General features: G+C 35.9%; 1 protein-coding gene and 1 long non-coding RNA gene across 2 annotated transcripts in view; one reads left to right on the top strand and one right to left on the bottom strand.

Moving 5' to 3' along the window:
• Positions 1-7,101: 7,101 nt before the first annotated feature.
• On the top strand, positions 7,102-21,230 carry LOC121174703 (uncharacterized). The gene is made up of 3 exons (XR_005890996.1): positions 7,102-7,312; positions 7,748-7,803; positions 21,042-21,230. It is a non-coding gene; the product is annotated as an uncharacterized lncRNA (long non-coding RNA).
• A 1,605-nt stretch (positions 21,231-22,835) lies between these two features.
• The window catches only part of LOC106798471 (U-box domain-containing protein 14-like), a 98,648-nt gene continuing 97,994 nt past the window's right edge, over positions 22,836-23,489 (bottom strand). Inside the window, exon 3 of the mRNA XM_014775063.1 lies at positions 22,836-23,487. Within this exon, the coding sequence (XP_014630549.1) occupies positions 22,836-23,487 (652 nt within the window). The remainder of the gene's footprint in view (positions 23,488-23,489) is intronic.

Genomic DNA, 23,489 nt, shown 5'->3' with positions numbered 1-23,489 from the left:
CTATGGTACCAAATGGAGAAGGACAGGGCTAGCCACAGAAATTCCCATCTTTTGTTGGTACTATCTTTGCTATTCCACTGGGTGAATTGTAAAAAATGATTCTTTGGATCTATGGAATAGGAACCCACTCTATTAACCCATCTCATTGTCTCCCACCAAAGACTCCTAGTCTTTTCACAGTTGATCTCCAATTCCAAACTGCAGATTTGATCTCCAATTCATTAAATCTGGACACAAGGCTTTCCTTTTTTTTTTTGCACTGCAAAAATATGATTGTATTAATATACACTTCAGTACTAGATGTACTGAAGGTTAAGAATTACAAAGGTAGAATCTGCCAAACCCCAGCTACAAAAAGAATCACATAAGATAACAACCCTATCCTCACACATCCTAGGACAATTCTGCCTGTATCCTAGATGTACTGAAGGTTAAGAATTACAAATAGTGGGTTTTTTTTTCTATTCACTCACTCACTCCACCTTTCTTCTTATTTTCTTCTGCCTCTCAAAACTCACTAACTCAGTGTCCTTTTTCTAGCTAAGGCTTAAACTAATTTCTTCCCAAGAGATGAGCTTGTATTGCAAATAGTACCAATGCATGTGAGTGCTTTATATACTCTATGACCTTGATGGAAGGAAACTAATGAGTTTTACCATCCTTCATCTGCCTAGCTAAGTCACCTAACTCTTTTTCTGCCTTTATAATTATGCAGTCAATGTGGAAACCAAAGTCAGCGAGTGAGTGAGTGAGTGAGAGAGAGAGAGAGAGAGGTTTCAGCGTTTCTCTCTCTTTTCCCTTTGATGATGGGTCACGTGGCACCCTCTCACCAAAAAGTTAATAAAATTTAATTGAATCTTACTAAACAGATCCTTAAGACATTGATTAAAACATTAAAGAAAAAAAATATTGATTGTAAAAATCATAAATAATATAATTTTGTTCATTCTAATAAAAAAATTTGTTTTAATCTCTTAACCAATAATCAAATTATAGTAAATATCATGACCAACTTAATAATTTGCTTGCTACCCTTTTCTTTAATTTCCCTTCATATCGTTAGCACACTAATCCATCACCCATGTTACATTTCTTACATGTAAAATTGGTCGACATCTAATAAATTGAGGTTTTAGAGAAGTGTATATTTTTTTCTTCTAATCTATTCTTTTGATTTGTTAAAATTGAAGTCAGTCACTATCCAAACATAAAATTCAAAGCAAACTTAATTATGGCATTAATGATTTTCCAACGAATAGATATTGATATATTTATTTTAATTTTCAATTACCCTCTGCAAAATTGAATGTATGATGGTACTGCCAAAATTTAGCGGACAGCTAACAATAAATGAAATTTTCACAGAGAGGAACAGAAAATGTTGTAAGGATAGCCAGAGGGGTTAGAGATTTTGGTAAGGTTGTTGCTGGCTTTTGGGGGAATGTTGAGAGAGTCTGAAACAAATGAATAATGATTTGTGGTTACTTGTCTGTTATATTGTGCAGGATTATAAATATTTAATTTGTACTTGTTAGATTGTAAAGATGATGATGAATTCAACTCCTGAATCAATAGTTATATATGCATATGAAAATGAAATTGTTATATATCATTATATCAAAGTCATATGACATGTAACTATGTTCTATATGGTTCCATATGGAGCAATGCTTTTACTTTTGAGTGGTGTCAAATTTCAGCCTCTTGTGTCATCTTTTCGGCTTTTTTGGGCTGATGGGACTACTTTAGAGCAATGGAACGCAACATAATAATCAAAGGGTAGCTTGAAAAGTGGTTATTAGTAATGAAAAAAGGTTCGATTTTCTTTGAAGAAACATAGCTGGTTCATGATTTCATGAGAATTAACTTTCTTTTTCATGGTCTAATTATATTTTTTTTGTGGGCTGTGATCTAATTATATTATTTGCAGAGAGAGAGAGAGAGAGAGAGAGAGAGTGAGTGAGTGAGTGAGTGAGTGTTTGCTTCTTTATGAGGAGCAGCGAGCAGTTCCTCTTAACCATGTGTCCAAGCTGTGCTATGTACTGAAATAGTGTGTTAGTACTTAGGTTCTGCCATCTATTGACCCAACTCATAGTCTCCCACCAAAGAGTCCTAGTTTTTATACATGAGTACAAGATATGACCAGTTATTTCCTCCTCCTCATCACACAGCGGGCAGTTATAGGAAGGCAGCTCCACATGTCTCCTCCTTAAGTTAACCTTGGTAGGGATTCAGTTCTTGAATAATCTCCAAGAAAAAGCACTTGCTCTAGGTGGAATTTTGAGATTCCAGATTGACTTGAAGTCACTATCTTCAGTAACCTGGCTGTCACCATCCTTCAAGAAGCTATAAGCTGCCTTTGTGGAATATGGTCCACCAGTATCAAGCCCCCATAGCAGAAGGTCCCTGCTTGTTGGTTGAATTTGAAACTCAGCAATGTCTGCCATAAAAGCTGCTGCCATATCAACTTCATGGTCAAAAAGGTTTCTCCTCCATTGAAACTTCCACTCCCATCTATTATCCACTAAGATACCCATTGAGTTGATTAAATGGTTCTGTTGAGTACTAACGTTGTACAAGCTTGGGTATTTATCCTTTAGGCTCAAGTCACCCTCCCTCCATTTATCTTTCCAAAACTTGAGTGTTGACCCATCACCCACCTTCCATCTGAAATTGTTAATGAGGCTATTGCTGTGATGTTGTTGAAAAACAGACCTCAAGTCCTTCCACCATTGAGAAAAATGAGCACTGTCCCTACCAGAACATAGGGTATTCCACCCTCCATATTTAGATAGCAAGACTCTAGCCCAATGCTGATTATGGTTGTTTGCCAATGCCCAACCCCATTTACCAAGCAAGGCTTCATTGAACTTGGTTAGGTCTTTAATCCCTAGCCCTCCTTTGCTCTTGGGAAGACACACAGTGTCCCAATTTACCCATGCAATCCTGGCTGCCTCAACACCCCCTCCCCATAGAAAATTCCTCTGGATAGATACTGCTTTTTGGACCACTTTTTTGGGAATTTTAAAGAAAGACAATAGATAAATAGGCATGGCTGATAGGACAGAATTGATAAGGGATATCCTGCCCCCCATAGATAAACATCTCTACTTCCACTTAGCCAATCTAGATTCAAACTTGCTAATAAGAGGTTGCCAAACATTCCAGCTTTTAGAGGATGAACCCACTGGAATTCCAAGATAGGAAAAAGGAAAACCCAACTGGCCACAGTTAAGGTAATTAGCTGCTTCCCTACACCAACTCACAGATTTACCCAAGCACCCAAATTTGCTTTTAGCATAATTGATCTTGAGCCCTGAAGCCAGCTCAAAAATTCTGAGGATAGACATCATAGCTCGAACATTGGCTGTAGTCGCAGTTCCAAAAAACAAGGTATCGTCTGCATATTGCAGTATGTTGATCTCTTCCTTGTGCCTCCCTACTTGATAACTGCTGAAAATGTTTTTTGAAACAGCTGTCCTCATCAAACTAGTAAGGCCCTCGGCTATTATGTCAAAGAGGAAAGGTGCAAGAGGGTCGCCTTGCCTAAGCCCCCTCTTAGGCACAAACTCTCTAGTAGGGCTGCCATTTATCAAGATTGATATAGTTGCACTAGACAAGCATCCATAGATCCACTTTCTCCATCTATCACAAAATCCCATCCTTTTCATCATGTAGTTTAGAAATCCCCAAGATACCGAGTCATAGGCTTTTTCAAAATCAACTTTGAAAATCATGCAAGGGTTATTGTTGCATTTGGCTTCAGCTAAGACTTCATTAGCAATCATCACACCATGGAGAATATGCATTCCTCTGCCCTTGATCAAGAGAATTAAACTGAATCCCATCCAGAGTTGGTCTGCACTGATTCTGTTCTGAAAATCTTTCTTTGAAGTGCTGAAAAACTGCAGACTTGACATTATCAGGCACTTCACACCTTCCTTGCTTGGCCGACACATCTGGTCAAGTCTTTAACACAGCAGGTACTTATTGTCCTTACTATATGTTTCTTCTTTTCAAATTAGGCTATTTAACTTTGTTTCATGAACAGGTAGCTGTGTCTCCGCCAAAACCACCTCCGAAGCCCGATCCGGAGGTCGATGATCTGCTTTATCTGATGACATTGACCATCCCAGAGCTTTTCTTGAGGCCTTATCAGGTTAGATGGGATGCCACCGTGTTCGGGGTCGTTAATCCAGATTTCCCCCTGTACATAAAGCACGAAGACCTCTCCGAAATCGCACACGGTGGTCAATGTCTCAGCATATCAGTGTTACAGTTGTGGATTCTGTAAATCTTTATATAAAAGGCTTTTATTTACCTAAGTTATGGCTTTCAATTCATAAATATTAAACTTTGACTTAACATAAACAGGCATCTCATTGAAACATGAATGCGAGCGGGGAATTCTGATATCTATGGATTCCTCGAGCCTCAGTCCATTCAAAGGTCTGGGCAATCGCAGTTTGAATCTGAAAGTTACATAAAGAGTTGGATGCAGAGTTCACAACGCGATGTGTATCTTGGAGCCTACCTAAATGGGTAAGTCACAAAATAACAAAATTTAATTAATGTTTACTAATGTACTAACCCATTTTAGGTTCCACTGCAGCGGACACTGGCAGATGGTGGTCATCCTGCCCAAGGAACACTTAGTTGTCTGGTTTTGTTCATTGCATAAGAGGCTATACAACTACCTTAAAGGGATTATTAATAGGTTAGTGTTGTTTTCAATACATTTGCATTGTAATACCTCAACGTACAACACCAGTTTTTAATTGTTACTCATATGAAACTGTGCTATCAAGGGTCTTGATGATGCTCCACAGCCTAAATCAAAGGCTCCGGCTAGGTGGATCGTCGTCAAGGTACGTCATTTACATAAAACTTCTACTTATATATATTTCTTTATGTGTCTGTACACTAGTTGTTTAATTAATATCCAAATTTCATTATGTATTTAGTGTAATAGACAAAAAGGAACTACTGAGTGCGGCTACTATGTCATGCACTGGATGTCCACCATCATTTTAGGAACTTTTACAAATAATTGGGAAGCGGTAAGTTTATTTCAAAGAAAATTGATTTATTTATAATTTGTATTACATTATTAACTTAATATGATTTATTTAATCATGCAGTATTTTAACGTCCCTAGACCATTGGAGCCTGAGAGATTAAAAGCATTGTGGATCCAGTGGGCATAGTTTTATCTCCGAATTAGAGATCAGGCCTAGGATTTAGGGACATTTTTTACATTTTCTATGTAACATGAACATTCAACTCATTTGTTGATAGTTCTTTATAATATATAAATCAATTATTTGATGTTTATTATCATTAAAACTGCTTGAAAGCAGAATAAAATGTTTATTTGCTGTGAATTGGGCCTTCTGAAATTGCATTTGACAGGTACAATTTTGGGTTTACTGTAAAAACAGAAAGTATATATAAAAAAAAAATATTTGAAAACAACATCGGTTATTAACAAAAACCGATGTTAATATCATAACCAACATCGGTTATAATATAAAACCGATGTTAACGTTTGTATATTAACATCGGTTTTTTGTGTATAACCGATGTCAGCGTTTGTAATTTAACATCGGTTATCTGTAGAAAACCGATGTTAACTAGTGTACATTAACATCGGTTAATTATCAATAACCGATGTGAATATTTGAATATTAACATCGGTTATTTATAATTAACCGATGTTATACACAAAGAACTACACCAAATAAGTGTATGCATCATCAACGTTGACATCGGTTTTCTAGCAAAACCAATGTTAAGGGCATATGTTAACATCGGTTTTTCTAGAAAATCGATGTTAAACTAACATATTTACATCGGTTTTACTAGAAAACTGATGTCAACGTTCATCATGCATACACTTTTTTTGCTGTTGTTCATTGTGTTTAACATCGGGTATTTGGAGAACCGATGTTGTCATATGTATGTTAACATCAGTTCTCCAAAACCGATGTTAACATTCATACATTCAACATCTCCACTTTCAACATCGGTTTTAGAACCGATGTAGAATGTTCTAAATAACCGATGTTGAAAGTGTATTTTCTAGTTGTGTTACCAAGAAGGGTATAACTTGTAATAAAAAATAATATACTGTTAAATGGGATTTTAATGTGGATTGAGACAAGTAGTGAAAAATTTAATATGAGCTTATATTAATTTTATGGGTGTGTGTGTGAATTTCTATTAAATAAGTTAAGAAAAATATGTGCGACTCAACATTAAAAAAATGTACAAATGTGGCGATCGAAATTGATAAAATGATAATGAGACGTCGGAATCCCTTTTGAGCATATCATGTCTCTCAATAGGGGGGAGCATTTTCACTATAGTCGTTAATAAGAAGATAAGAATAATTATTATGGACATAAATTTCCAACTCTGAAAATCAACAAACTCAGAAAATAAAAATAATCTTGCTTTTGTAAATAGAATTGATGTTGGTAAAGTGGTTGTTATACCATTACTGTAAGTTTTCCACCTTTCCCCTCTCAATGAAAGTAAAACATTTTAGATGTCTTAATCAATAAAAAATATATATGAAAGTACGAAGTGATCAGAAGAACATACAAATATACCTCCAATCAAGAGATATATGAACAATATAGGAAAATTAAGCTTGTCACACTACTACAATTTTTACATATAACATCGGACCTTTAACATCGGTTATTACCGATGTTAACAAAAGCGCGGTGGCATTTTTGTAAATAAGTAGACTTAGTTAACATCAGTTTTGGAAAAACCGGTGTTAGTATGCCGTAAAAACCGATGTTATCGAGTAGATGTTAACATCGGTTTTATTATAACCAATGTTACGTAGTTGATGTTAACATCGGTTATTTTTAAAAAAACCGGTGTTGTTATCATTATATATTAAACTTATGAAATTGCACAACCCGTGCGCCTGAACGCTATCGTTCTTCTTCTTTCTCCTTCTGCCTGAGATCGTCTTTTTGTCAAACTGGCCTGCGCTTCCGTGACTGCAACCACATTGTGGATATCGTGTTTGTGGACATCGCCTTTGCCACTTATCCATTGAGGTACGTCCTTTCATTTTAACATTAGGCGTTCGTTGTTTTAACATTTGCTCACTTTCGCAGGTCAAAGAAAAGTAGGAAAGGAAAGAGTCCCGGAAAGGGTACTCCCAGGGCGTTATTGTTGTTTCTCCTTCTGCCTGAGTTCGTGTTTGTCGCAAACTGGGCTGCGCTTCTGTGATTGCAACCACATTGTCGAGTTCGCGTTTGTGGAGTTCGTGTCTGCGCTTCCATCGAAGGTATGTCTCTGTTGTATGTTAATGATGAAAATCCATTGTTCAATGGTCTGTCTCTGTTGTGATGTTTCAAAACCCTAGTTAGGCACAAAGGGTTAATCGTAACTGAATCTGTAGTGATTTAGGACCATATGTAACTGCCTTAAGCAGTTATTGCAGAATAAATTATGGAGTAACAGCAGGGGGGTTAGGCAGTTTTTAGTGGGTTTTCAGGAAGGGAGAGACGAGGCTGTCAAATTTACATAGAGGGTTTCAGGGACATAGCTTTGATTTACACAGAGGGTTTTAGGGACAAAGCTTTGATTTACATATTGAATTTCATCCAAATTTTTGACAAGTCATTGTTACTTCCATCAATATTGATATTGTATCATGCTTAATTATATGCATTTGCTTATTCTGATCATTGTGTGTTGTGTGATTATTTCTTTCATGCAGGTACATGATTCCTATTTGTTGTGAGAGTGAAATGATGGGCAGCAGCACCAACTGAGGTGAGTTTATATTTCCTTTTTTTTGTCTTTATCTTTGTTAGTTTGTTATATATTTTTTATTTTATATGTTTGAGTTTTAAATGTGTAAAAAATAGAAATAGAAAGGTCTGCTGATTGCTTAGGAATTCCTTTTTGTTTCATGGCATTCCTTTTGAACCTCAAAAGGTGTTGGATGATGCCTTAATTCTACCTTGGTCCTGGCTAAAATGTGGAGAAAAAGGTTTCAATACATCATTTAACCATTGGTCTACCAATCTTATGATGGCCTATGGTTAAATTTCTGATTATATGTATTGGGGTCCTTGTGCTGGGTTATTGTTGGGCTTGTTTTGCTTTTTGGAAGGTGGCACTTTTGTGTCTTGTATGTTTTATTTTCAGTACCTCTGGTACTGTTCTGTTTAATATTAATATACATATTTTTGCCTTACAAAAAAAAAATATATAATCCAGTTGTCTGCAATGCAGGATAGTAGCTGCTTCCAGAGCCCAATTGACTCCACCACCTATAATCCCAAACTGACTTTTGCCAAAATTAATGTTTAGACCAGAAGCTAATTCAAATACTCTTAGTAAAGCCTTTAGAAGTAGAACTGATTTTAACATATCAAACTTTTTAAAAGTAGAACACATTCTCAAACTTAAATGAAATCAAAAGGTTAAAAAGGAAAGACCAATAGAAAACATAATATAAATGGAAGCATGAGCTATACAAGCAAGCTGAAAAAAAAACCTGGACAAGGAAGCATTTCAAACTTTACAGTGACTGGGTAATTAGGTTAATGGGTGGACAGGCAGGTTGCAGTTTTACTAGTTCTGTTGCTATCCATGTGATGGTATTAAGATGGGCACGGTTATTGTCTATAATTGAAATATAGTATAATTGTTTTTTTTTCTTCTTAAAATTTGAAACGACGCTATCATTCTTTGAATGCCATCATCTACCTTTAATGATTCACATCTAAATTGCTGACGACGTTCATGCTAATCGAAATGATCATGATGAAAGAGAATTGATTAACATCGTCTAATGTAATTTTCTGCAGAGACAGAGGTCACCAAAGCAAGTAAGTGACAACTACATTTTTCTCTGATTGAGGCATCAGTTTTTTGTTTCAATTTGCCTCCTTAGGACTTCATCCAGCTGATGTTTGTCGCCAGTTTCATCATCCACCACCCTTTTAGTCTCTGTCTTCTCACGTTTATTGTTGTTAAACCCATATTTAAGCTTTCTTCCCTTCATGTCTTGTTTTATCACAACTTTAGCTGAATCTCCCATCTTCAGCATAGTTGAATCTCCTGTCTTATTCTCCAATGACACACTTTGATGGCCTGTATCTCTTTTCTTCGTATGTTCTAGTGCTTCAGCTTCAGAATGCATAAAGCAATCAGAATTTTCCAGTGATCACCAAAGGCTTCTGCATCATCATTGACACTCTCAACCCTCTTTGGTTTATGCTTCTGTGTTTTCTTTCGTGCCTCCTCGTTATAAATCTCAGCTTTATTTGAGGTTGCACTAGAACGATCAGCACCAATTTGTGCTTCTTCCTCGTCTACCAGGTCAATATCTTTCCTTTCAACTTTTGTTTTGTAAATTACAGTGTAGTTTACAAAAGCAAAGGTGAAAGGAAAGATATTGAGCTAGTAGAGGAGGAATAGGCATGGATTGGTGCTGATCCTTCTAGTGAGACCTAAAATAAATCTGAGAATTATAAGGAGGAAGCACGGAAGAAAACACAGAAGCATAAACCAAAGAGGGTGGAGAGTGTCAACGCTGATGCAGAAGCCTTTGGTGATGACTGGAAAATTCTGATTGCTCTATGCATTCTAAAACTGAAGCACTAGAACATACGAAGAAAAGAGATACAGGCCATCAAAGTGTGTCATTGGAGAATAAGACAGGAGATTCAACTATGCTGAAGATGGGAGATTCAACTAAAGTTGTGATAAAACAAGACATGAAGGGAATAAGGCATAAATATGGGTTTAACAACAATAAACGTGAGAAGGCACAAAAGAAAAGGGTGGTGGATGATGAAATTGGCGACAAACATCAGCTAGATGAAGTCTTATAAATATCCTCTTCCTTCTCAAAGAGGGGAACGAGCAACGATTTGAAGGTTGTATATTCAAGAACTAAAGAATTCAAAATAGCTAGTAATAAGAGGGATTTGTTTTTGGGATTTTCTGAGCAGCTAGAGCGCCTACGCAAGAAGCTTGCACTTGAGGAGGGAAGGATATTTGCAGCTAATGAACAACTATCTAAACTATTTGTCCTTAAGATTTTACTATTTGTTTTTGCTAATATGTAAATATAAATGGTATAAGGGTATCGCGTAAAAACATGGTCTATATTTACTTCTAAGATTGTTAGGGGTAAAAATGACCATGTCCATAAGCCATAGCCTTATATTATTTATATTTACATATTAGAGAAAAGAACAGTAAAATCTGAAGGACAAATAGTTAAGAAAGTTGTTCATTAGCTGCAAATATCTTTCCCTCCTCAAGTGCAAGCTTTTTGCGTAGCCGCTGTTGGTGCTCAGAAAATCCCAAAAACAAATCCCTCATATTACTAGCTATTTTGAATTCTTTAGTTCCTGAATGTACAACCTTCAAATTGTTGCTCGTTCCCCTCTTTCTTTTCTACAAAAAAGAAAATCAATATCAAAGAAAACATGGATGAAGTCCTAAGGATGCCATGTACATGTGTATTTCTGAAGATATAGTATTTATATTCCATCAAACATACATTGACTGATGATTACATGTAATATACTTTTTAAAACATGGTTGCCCCAAATCACAATTAAAAAACACAACTACCAATCTTTCAGAGTCCTTTGGTTAATTTGTCTTGTCTCCTTATGTGGTGGGGTTTTGGTTAATAATATTATAGTTTTGCCTTCCAAAAATAACTTATGACTGATCCTTGATCTTTTCATTAATCTTATTTTCTATGTTATTGTATAAAAGATCGTGGGTTCTCCACCTGCCTCCACTCCTACTCCTCCTCCTCCTCCTACTTCGGACGCATTGGCTTCGACGTCTGCCGTGAAGCGGACACGCAAAGCCTCACGTCTACGATCGTTGTCCACTAGACCACCTGGTGTTGAGAGACCAGTGGTGCATGCTGATCCTGTTACCGGGAAGGCCGAAGGTCCCCATAGGAAGAAATTAAGAACATATTTGGGGATTGTGGCACGTGATAAGGTGGACATCACCTACGAGAACTGGAAGGAGGTTCCTACTGCTCAGAAGGACCTGATTTGGGAGGATATTCGGGTATTTCTCTTTTCTTATTTGATTTTGTGTAATTAATAGCCAAAAAATACATTATTGTAACAAATAAACTTTGTTTGATGTTGTCAGGAGGAATTTGATGTCCTAGAGAGGCTTCTGACAGTAGGACGAAAAGGAAGTTACTATAGACCGTGGGGGAGAGATGGAGGCAGTTTAAATCAGACCTCACGAAGAAATGGGCCCTTGCAGCCGATCAGGATGGTGTCGAGGACACTGTCTGTGACAAATACGACATCAGCAAGGAAAAGTGGGCCCAGTTTTGCCAGACTCGCAGAGACCCTTCTTGGGAGGTATGTTCCTTGCCATTTAAGTTGTTTTTCATATTAAACATGATGTTGTTATACTTCATTCTACCCATTTCAAACATTATTGTTTAATTTTTTCATGATGTGCGCATCAAGGCAGAGGCCATCCAAAAGCAGAATACTGCCCCCCACGTTTTGTCTCGTGGGGGTTATGATTGTTTGAAGCAGAAGCTCCTGGCTGAGAAGACAAAGAAGAAGCTGCAGGAAGCTGCACAGTCAGGAAGCGTTGATGGCGTCATCGACCCTCCATCCCCGGTCAGATGCCACGTGAAGTGGAAGATGGCCCGCACGAAGAAGACAGGGGAGATGACGACTGAGGCCGCAAAGGAAATCGCTGAGAAGATTGTAAGTCATTTTCAACTAACCATTACGATTATGTTTGAATATTTTGAGAATTCCATGTATCACTGTGTGTTTTCTGTGCAGGATTCGTTTGAGGAGCAGGCCACATAGGGATCGTTCGTCCCCCATTGACATCAGGATGTTCTGGTCGCTGCTATTGGACGTCCAGAGCACCCTGGGCGTGTCCGTGCTGCTGGAGCCGGTGTCACCATCAAACAATACTTTGGATCGGCTCCACAGACGTCCCGCAGCGCTTCCTCCCTGCCTCCTGATAAATTACAGCAGCTGACCCAACAGATCAGGGACCAGCTAGAGGAGTCCATCACAGAGAAAGTGACGAGGCAGGTCATGGCATCCTTCAGCCAGCTTCAGTCGCAGATGCAATCTCAGGAACTTGCAGTGCCTCTTGAGCCTTTGGTTGGTCCTGGTCCCTTTGGTCCTCGAGTGAGCACAAAGGGGAGTTGTGTTGATCCCTCAAGAAACGATCCTGAGACGGGTGACTCTGATAGGTGCGGCTTGTACATAGAAGCAGATCCTGCTCGCCTGGTTGCCATGGGGAGAGTTTATGAGGGATCCGCTCTTGTTCATAACACTCCTTTGTTGCCTGGCCAAGTAAAGGTAGGTGTGGAGGAGGTTACAGATGTAGATGCTCCAGTTCCTGTACCCACTGATGAGGTTTCCTTAGTGGGGCAGACACTTCACACCTTCCTTGCTTGGCCGACACATCTGGTCAAGTCTTTATCACAACAGGTACTTATTGTCCTTACTATATGTTTCTTCTTTTTATATTAATTCATTAAGTGTGCCTCAAATTTGGCAATTTAACTTTGTTTCATGAACAGGTAGCTGTGTCTCCGCCAAAACCACCTCTAAAGCCCCATCCGGAGGTCGATGATCCGCTGTATCTGATGACATTGACCATCCCAGAGCTTTTCTTGAGGTCTTATCAGGTTAGATGGGATGCCACCGTGTTCGGGGTCGTTAATCCAGATTTCCCCCTGTACATAAAGCACGAAGACCTCTCCGAAATCGCACACGGTGGTCAATGTCTCAGCATATCAGTGTTACAGTTGTGGATTCTGTAAGTCTTTATATAAAAGGCTTTTAATTACCTAAGTTATGGATTTCAATTCATAAATATTTAACTTTTACTTAACATAAACAGGCATCTCACTGAAACATGTATGCGAGTGGGGAATTCTGATATCTATGATTCCTCGAGCCACAGTCCATTCAGAGGTCTGGGCAATCGCAGTTTGAATCTGAAAGTTACATAAAGAGTTGGATGCAGAGTTCACAACGCGATGTGTATCTTGGAGCCTACCTAAATAGGTAAGTCACAAAATAACAAAATTTAATTAATGTTTACTAATGTACTAACCCATTTTAGGTTCCACTGCAGCGGACACTGGCAGATGGTGGTCATCCTGCCCAAGGAACACTTAGTTGTCTGGTTTTGTTCATTGCATAACAGGCCAGACAACTACCTTAAGGGGATTATTAATAGGTTAGCGTTCTTTTCAATACATTTGCATTGTAATACCTCAACGTATAACACCAGTTTTTAATTGTTACTCATATGGAACAGTGCTATCAAGGGTCTTGATGATGCTCCACAGCCTAAATCCATGGCTTCTGCTAGGTGGATTGTCGTCAAGGTACGTCATTTACATAAAACTTCCACTTATATATATTTCTTTATGTGTTTGTACACTAGTTGTTTAATTAATATCCAAATTTCATTATGTATTTAGTGTAATAGACAAAAAGGAAGTACTGAGTGCGGCTACTATGTGATGCACTGGATGTCCACCATCATTTTAGGAACTATTAGAAATAATTGGGAAGCGGTAAGTTTATTTCAAAGAAAATCGATTTATTTATAATTTGTATTACATTATTAACTTATTATGATTCATTTCATCATGCAGTATTTTAACGATCCTAGACCATTGGAGCCAGAGAGATTAAAAGCATTGCAGATCTAGTGGGCACAATTTTATCTCCGAGTTAAAGATTAGGCCTAGGATTTAGGGACATTTTTTTACGTTTTTTACATTTTCTATGTAACATGAACATTGAATTCATTTGATGATTGTTCTTTGTAATAAATCAATTATTTGATGTTTATTATCATTAAAACTGCTTGAAAGCAGAATAAAATGTTTATTTGCTGTGAATTGGGCCTCCTAAAATTGCATTTGACAGGTACAATTTTGGGTTTACTATAAAAACCGAAAGTATATATAAAAAAAATACTTGAAAACAACATCGGTTATTAAAAAAAACCGATGTTAATATAATAACCAACATCGGTTATATAGAAAACCGATGTTAACGTTTGTATATTAACATCGGTTTTTTGTGTATAACCAATGTCAGCATTTGTATTTTAATATTTGTGTATAACCGATGTCAGCGTTTGTATTTTAACATCGGTTATTTGTAGATAACCGATGTCAACTATTGTACATTAACATCGGTTAATTATAAATAACCGATGTGAATATTTCAATATTAACATCGGTTATGTACATAACCGATGTTATACACAAAGAACTACACCAAATAAGTGTATGCATCATCAACGTTGACATCGGTTTTCTAGAAAAACCGATGTTAAGGGCATACATTTAACATCGTTTTTTTTAGAAAACCGATGTTAAACTAACATATTAACATCGGTTTTACTTGATAACCGATGTCAACGTTCATCATGCGTACACCTTTTTTGTTGTTTTTCATTGGGTTTAACATCGGGTATTTAGAGAACAAATGTTGTCATATGTATGTTAACATCGGTTCTCCAAAACCGATGTTAACATTCATACATTCAACATCGTCACTTTCAACATCGGTTTTAGAACCGATGTAGAATGTTCTAAATAACCGATGTTGAAAATATATTTTCTAATAGTGTGACTATGGGAGTTCAAGCTATCCTGTATTTAAAACACAATATTGGGAAAAACGACCACTAATCCAACTCATATTTTGTTCAAGGACTACACACCAATCAAGAGATATACGAACAATATAGGAAAATTAAACTTATGACTATGGGAGCTCAAGCTGTACAAAACTTATATGTTGAGAGTTTGCGGTGTGAAGTCCTTGAATCTTGTCCTGTATTTAAAACAAAATAGTGCGGACAATGACCACTAGTATAAAGGCTTAATCCAACTCATATTTTGTTCATGTAAGACTATTATGATAGGAAATTAGGAAAGAAAGTGCATAAAAATATGCTAGCTTTAGTCACATTACCTATAAGGGTATAACTTGTAATAAAAAATATTATTTTGTTAAATGGGATTTCAACGTGAATTGAGACAAGTAGTTAAAAATTTAATATGAGCTTATATTAATTTTATGGGTGTGTGTGTGAATTTCTAATAAATAAGTTAAGAAAAATATGTGAGACTCAACATTAAAAAAATGTACAAATGTGGCGATCAAAATTGATAAAATGATAATGAGACGTCGGAATCCCTTTTGAGCATATCATGTGTCTCAATAGGGGGGAGCATTTTTACTATTGTCGTTGATAAGAAGATAAGAATAATTAATATGGACATAAATTACCATTCCTGAAAATCAACAAACTAAGAAAATAAAAATATTCTTATTTTTGTAAATAGAATTGAAGTTGGTACAGTGGTTGTTATACCATTACTGTAAGTTTTCCACCTTTCCCCTCTCAATGAGAGTAAAACATTTTAAATGTCTTTATCAATAAAAAATATATATGAAAGTACGAAGTGATCAGAAGAACATAGAAATATACCTCCAATCAAGAAATATACGAACAATATAGGAATATTAAGCTTGTGACTATGGGAGTTCAAGGTGCACAAAACTTATACAATGAGAATTTGGGGTGTGAAGTCCTTGAATTCTGTCATGTATTTGAAACACAATAATGCGAAAAATGACCACTAATCCAACTCATATTTTGTTCAAGGATTTCACACCTATCAAGAGATATACGAACAATATTGGAAAATTAAACTTATGACTATGGGAGCTCAAGCTGCACAAAACTTATACGTTGAAGTTTGGGGTGTGAAGTCCTTGAATCCTGTCCTGTATTTAAAACAAAATAATGCAAAAAACGACCACTAGTATAAAGGCTTAATCCAACTCATATTTTGTTCATGTAAGGCTATTTAGATAGGAAATTAGGAAAGCAATTGCCTAAAAATATGCTAGCTTAAGCCACGTTACCTATAAGAGTATAACTTGTAATAAAAAAATATTATTCTATTAAATGGCATTTCATCGTGGATTGAGACAAGTAGTTAAAATTTTTAATGAGCTTATATTAATTTTATGAGTGTGTGTGTGTGTGAATTTCTCATAAATAAGTTAAGAAAAATATGTGCGACTCAACATTAACAAAATGTACAAATGTGGCGATCAAAATTGATAAAATGATAATGAGACGTCGGAATCCCTTTTGAGCATATCATGTCTCTCAATAGGGGGGAGCATTTTCACTATAGTCGTTGATAGCAAGAAAAGAATAATTAATATGGACATAAATTTCCAACACTGAAAATCAACAAACTCTGAAAATAAAAATAATCTTGCTTTTGTAAATAGAATTGAAGTTGGTAAAGAGGTTTTGCTACCATTGCTGTAAGTTTTCCACCTTCCCCCTCTCAATGAAAGTAAAAGATTTTAGTTGTCTTTATCAATAAAAAAATAGATATGTGAAAGTAAGAAGTGGTCAGAAGAACAAACAAATATAACTCCAATCAACAGATAGAGAAGCAGCTTACGAAAGATATAGGAAAATTGAACTTATGACTATGAGAGCTCAAGCTGCGCAAAATTTATACAATGAGAGTTTGGGGTGGGAAGTCCTTGAAACCTGTCCTGTATTTAAAACACAATAATGTGAAAAACGACCACTAATCCAACTCATATTTTGTTCAAGGACTTCACACCAATCGAGAGATATACGAACAATATAGGAAAATTAAGCTGGTGACTATGGGAGTTCAAGCTGCACAAAACTTATACAATGAGAATTTGGGGGTCTGAAGTCCTTGAATCCTGTCGTGTATTTAAAACACAATAATGCGAAAAATGACCACTAATCCAACTCATATTTTGTTCAAGGATTTCACACCTATCAAGAGATATACGAACAATATAGGAAAATTAAACTTATGACTATGGGAGCTCAAGCTGAACAAAACTTATACGTTGAGAGTTTGGGGTGTGAAGTCCTTGAATCCTGTCCTGTATTTAAAACAAAATAATGCAAAAAACGACCACTAGTATAAAGGCTTAATCCAACTCATATTTTGTTCATGTAAGGCTATTTAGATAGGAAATTAGGAAAGCAATTGCCTAAAAATATGCTAGCTTAAGCCACGTTACCTATAAGAGTATAACTTGTAATAAAAAAATATTATTCTATTAAATGGCATTTCATTGTGAATTCAGACAAGTAGTTAAAATTTTTAATGAGCTTATATTACTTTTATGAGTGTGTGTGTGTGTGAATTTCTCATAAATAAGTTAAGAAAAATCTGTGTGACTCAACATTAAAAAAATGTACAAATGTGGCGATCAAAATTGATAAAATGATAATGAGGCGTCGGAATCCCTTTTGAGCATATCATGTCTCTCAATAGGGGGGAGCGTTTTCACTATAGTCGTTGAAAGCAAGAAAAGAATAATTAATATGGACGTAAATTTCCAACACTGAAAATCAACAAACTCTGGAAATAAAAATAATCTTGCTTTTGTAAATAGAATTGAAGTTGGTAAAGAGGTTTTGCTACCATTGCTTTAAGTTTTCCACCTTCCCCCTCTCAATGAAAGTAAAAGATTTTAGTTGTCTTTATCAATAAAAAAAATATATATGTGAAAGTAAGAAGTGGTTAGAAGAAGAAACAAATATAACTCCAATCTACGGATATAGAAGGAGCTTCCGAAAGCTATAGGAAAATTGAACTATGACTATGAGAGCTCAAGCTGCGCAAAATTTATACAATGAGAGTTTGGGGTGTGAAGTCCTTGAAACCTGTCCTGTATTTTAAACAAAATAATGCGCAAAATGACTAGTAGTATAAAGGCTTAATCCAACTCATATTTTGTTCGTGTAAGACTATTTTGATAGAAAATTAGCAAAGAAGTTTCATTAAAATATGCTAGCTTTGGTCACGTTACCTGTAATAGTATAAGTTGAAACAAAAAATAGTTTTCTCTTAAACCCGAATTCAATGGGGATTGACACAAGTAGCTAAAGATTTAATATGAACTTACATTTATTTTATGGGTTTGTACATGTGTGAATCTCTCCAAATCCTCTTTTTTCACATGGTACACAACCATCTTTGAGAAAATGTTCAGAACTAATATATAGCTTGCTTGTCAATAGGGATTTCAATCAAATTACAGATATTGATTTATAGTAAGATAAAACTGATTTGGACTACAAATCTCAATTTAACTTGTGACGTTGTGCGTGTGCCACGCGTCCGCGTGAGTGTGTGTAAAATAAATTGAGAAAATGGTGAAATAATGTTTTGCTTTTCAGGCATGTCGTATCCTACAAAACCAAAAATAGAGATGGATTTTACAATTAAATCCTTATTCATATGTTTTTCAATTCAACAAGATTTTTTCATATGCTGTATTTTTCATGAAATTCGGGCTTCCGAACCTTTCGTTTCAACCAAAGGAGAAATATTACTTGTATTCAGAATTTCTAACCTAGAAAATAGCTGATATTAATTTTCTGGGTGTGTGTGTGAATTTCTCATAAATAAGTTAAGAAAAATATGTGCGACTCAACATTAAAAAAATGTACAAATGTGGCGATCAAAATTGATAAAATGATAATGAGACGTCGGAATCCCTTTTGAGCATATCATGTCTCTCAATAGGGGGGAGCATTTTCACTATAGTCGTTGATAAGAAGATAAGAATAATTAATATGGACATAAATTTCCAACCATGAAAATGAACAAACTCAGAAAATAAAACTAATCTTGCCTTTGTAAATAGAATTGAAGTTGGTAAAGAGGTTGTGATACCATTCCTGTAAGTTTTCCACCTTTCCCGTCTCAATGAAAATAAAACATTTTAGATGTCTTTATCAATAAAAAATATATATGAATGTACGAAGTGATCAGAAGAACAAACATATATACCTCCAATCAAGTGATCTAAGAACAATATAGGAAAATTAAGCTTGTGACAATGGGAGTTCAAGTTGCACAAAACTTATACAATGTGAGTTTGGGGTGTGAAGTCCTGGAATCCTGTCCTGTATTTAAAACACAATAATGCGAAAAACGACCACTAATCCAACCCATATTTTGTTCAAGGACTTCACACCAATCAAGAGATATACGAACAATATAGGAAAATTAAACTTATGACTATCGGAGCTCAAGCTGCACAAAACGTAAACATTGAGAGTTTGGGGTGTGAAGTCCTTGAATCCTGTCCTGTATTTAAAACAAAATAATGCGAATAATGACCACAAGTATAAAGGCTTAATCCAACTCAAATTTTGTTCATGTAAGACTATTTAGATAGGAAATTAGGAAATAAAGTGCATAAAAATATGCTAGCTTTAGTCACGTTACAAATAAGGATATAACTTGTAATAAAAAATATTATTCTGTTAAATGGGATTTCAACGTGGATTGAGACAAGTAGTTAAAAATTTAATATGACCTTATATTAATTTCATGGGTGTGTGTGTGAATTTCTAATAAATAAGTAAAGAAAAATATGTGCGACTCAACATTAAAAAAATGTACAAATGTGGCGATCAAAATTGATAAAATGATAATGTGACGTCGGAATTCCTTTTGAGCATATCATGTCTCTCAATAGGGGGGAGCATTTTCACTATAGTCGTCGTTGATAAGAAGATAAGAATAATTAAAATGGACATAAATTTCCAACCCTGAAAATCAACAAACTCAGTAAATAAAAATAATCTTGCCTTTGTCAATAGAATTGAACTTGGTAAAGAGGTTGTGATATCATTGCTGTAATTTTTCCGCCTTTCCCCTTTCAATGAAAATAAAACATTTTAGATGTCTTTATCAATAAAAAATATATACGAATGTACGAAGTGATCTGAAGAACATACAAATATACCTCCAATCAAGAGATATACGAACAATATAGGAAAATTAAGCTTGTTACACTACTACAATTTTTACATTTAACATCGGACCTTTAACATCGGTTATTCACATAACCGATGTTAACAAAAGCACGGTGACATTTTCTTAAATAAGTAGACTTAGTTAACATCGGTTTTGGAAAAACCGGTGTTAGTATGCCGTTGTTAACATCGGTTTTGTAAAAACCGATGTTATCGAGTAGATGTTAACATCGGTTTTATTATAACCAATGTTACGTAGTTGATGTTAACATCGGTTATTTTAAAAAACCGATGTTGTTATCATTATATATTAAACTTATGAAATTGCACAACCCGCGCGCTTGAACCCTATCGTTCTTCTTCTTTCTCCTTCTGCCTGAGATCGTCTTTGTGTCAAACTGGCCTGCGCTTCCGTGACTGCAACCACATTATGGATATCGTGTTTGTGGAGATCGCCTTTGCCACTTATCCATTGAGGTACGTCCTTTCATTTTAACATTAGGCGTTCGTCGTTTTAACATTTGCTCACTTTCGCAGGTCGAAGAAAAGTAGGAAAGGAAAGAGTCCCGGAAAGGGTACTCCCAGGGCGTTATTGTTGTTTCTCCTTCTGCCTGAGTTCGTGTTTGTCGCAAACTGGGCTGCGCTTCCATGACTGCAACCACATTGTCCAGTTCGCGTTTGTGGAGTTCGTGTCTGCGCTTCCATCGAAGGTATGTCTCTGTTGTATGTTAATGATGAAAATCCATTGTTCAATGGTCTGTCTCTGTTGTGATGTTTCGAAACCCTAGTTAGGCACAAAGGGTTAATCGTAACTGAATCTGTAGTTATTTAGGACCATATGTAACTGCCTTAAGCAGTTATTGCAGAATAAATTATGGAGTAACAGCAGGGGGGTTAGGCAGTTTTTAGTGGGTTTTCAGGAAGGGAGAGACGAGGCTGTCAAATTTACATAGAGGGTTTCAGGGACATAGCTTTGATTTACACAGAGGGTTTTAGGGACAAAGCTTTGATTTACATATTGAATTTCATCCAAATTTTTGACAAGTCATTGTTACTTCCATCAATATTGATATTGTATCATGCTTAATTATATGCATTTGCTTATTCTGATCATTGTGTGTTGTGTGATTATTTCTTTCATGCAGGTACATGATTCCTATTTTTTGTGAGAGTGAAATGATGGGCAGCAGCACCAACTAAGGTGAGTTTATATTTCCTTTTTTTTGTCTTTATCTTTGTTAGTTTGTTATATATTTTTTATTTTATATGTTTGAGTTTTAAATGTGTAAAAAATAGAAATAGAAAGGTCTGCTGATTGCTTAGGAATTCCTTGCTGTTTCATGGCATTCCTTTTGAACCTCAAAAGGTGTTGGATGATGCCTTAATTCTACCTTGGTCCTGGCTAAAATGTGGAGAGAAAGGTTTCAATACATCATTTAACCATTGGTCTACCAATCTTATGATGACCTTTGGTTAAATTTCTGATTATATGTATTGGGGTCCTTGTGCTGGGTTATTGTTGGGTTTGTTTTGCTTTTTGGAAGGTGGCACTTTTGTGTCTTGTATCTTTTATTTTCAGTACCTCTGGTACTGTTCTGTTTAATATTAATATACATATTTTTGCCTTCCAAAAAAAAAAAAGATAATCCAGTTGTCTGCAATGCAGGATAGTAGCTGCTTCCAGAGCCCAATTGACTCCACCACCTATAATCCCAAACTGACTTTTGCCAAAATTAATGTTTAGACCAGAAGCTAATTCAAATCCTCTTAGTAAAGCCTTTAGAAGTAGAACAGATTTTAACATATCAAACTTTTTAAAAGTAGAACACATTCTCAAACTTAAATGAAATCAAAAGGTTAAAAAGGAAAGACCAATAGAAAACATAATATAAATGGAAGCGTGAGCTATATAAGCAAGCTGAAAAAAAAACCTGGACAAGGAACCATTTCAAACTTTACAGTGACTGGGTAATTAGGTTAATGGGTGGACAGGCAGGTTGCAGCTTTACTAGTTCTGTTGCTATCCATGTGGTGGTATTAAGATGGGCAGTGTTATTGTCTATAATTGAAATATAGTATAATTGTTTTTTTTTTCTTCTTAAAATTTGAACCGACGCTATCATTCTTTGAATGCCATCATCTACCTTTAATGATTCACATCTAAATTGGTCCCTGTTTAATTAAATTAATTAGTTATTGCTTTAGTTTGACTGGATAGAAGTATGATATGTATTCTTAAAAAATTGTCCATGAGCTGTTTGATAGAATGACTGAAAAAGGCTTTAAATACACTCTCAGTATAATGTCTTTTGACAGTCAATGTATCACCATGAAGTGAGAGTCATATTGTTGATAAAAGGCTTTAAATACACTGTGGCTCATTTCTGTATGGTTTTTTTTAGGGTTATCATTTACTACTGCTAATTGGCGTTGCTGTGGAAGCACTTTGATTATATCTTTGATTCGAAAACTAATTTGAAATTGTTGTTGTATGCATTACTGGTATATTTGTAACTTATGCTATGCCTGTCTACATGACCTTTCTTTCATTGGACTGATATCTTTGAAGTATTTACTGTGATTTAAACTCTCAGAACTTGTTCATTGTTAGTGTTGAATGTTTTTGTAATTTTATCTGCTGCCCTTCTCTATATATATGTTGTGACTGCCACAGCCCTTCTCTCTTTCTTGTATTATCTTTTTTTTTATCAGCAAAATTATAATTTGTATTAATAACTGTGAGTACCAGAGGTACTAAATATACAAGGTAGAAACCAGCAGACTAGCAGAACCATAGGTCCTACGAATTAGGTGCCAATCTTTGGTCAATCACCAAGCAAATGTTGTTGGTTTTAAAGGGATTTTGAGCTGCCATAGGTCCTCTAATTTTTCAGACCATCTATGAGCTATATAACGAAGCAATACTGAGACTATGAACTCTACAGATTATCAACCCATTCCATTCGCTGCAAGAGTTCCAATATGCTTCCAGCTTTTATCTTAGCTCTATCAGTTCCATTTTCTGACAACTCCTGCAGTGCTGCTTCTGAACCAAGTTTTTTCGCTAGTTTTAATTGCAGTGGATCTCCGATGCATAGTGACCACAAGACAGCAGCAGCAGCATTCTCTCGATTGCGTGGAGAGCTGGTTCGTATAACCTCAACAAGAATATGAATTGGCTTGGCCTGACCGATCGCTACCCTGCCTTCTTGGTGGCTTGCAAGGATTGCCATAATAGCTAGTGCTTCATCTACCATTCCACCCCCAGTATCCTTCAAAAATTGTATCAGTGGGGCTACTATACCAGCTTTTACAGCTCTTGCTTTATTTCCCTGATAAATAGATAGGTTGAAGATAGTAGTAGCAGCATCCTTCTTACCTGTAGGAGTACCTTCACAAAGTAACTTTATTAGAGCAATAGCAGCATCCTTTGAAAGACAGCTGCCACCATATTTCTTTGTTCTACAGTTCCGTTGCCTCTTTGGTAGCTCAATACCGTTGCTTTCACACCACAAAGCAATCAAACTCTTCAAAACATAGTTAGGGGTAAGGGCTGTATGCACAAGTGTCTGTTGTGTCTTGGGGCAGGTTCT

The sequence above is a fragment of the Glycine max genome, chromosome 4 (assembly GCF_000004515.6).
Source record: "Glycine max cultivar Williams 82 chromosome 4, Glycine_max_v4.0, whole genome shotgun sequence".
In the NCBI taxonomy this organism is placed as follows: Eukaryota; Viridiplantae; Streptophyta; class Magnoliopsida; order Fabales; family Fabaceae; genus Glycine; species Glycine max.
Note: the sequence above shows the minus strand (reverse complement) of the source record. Positions and strands in the feature narration are given on the sequence as shown.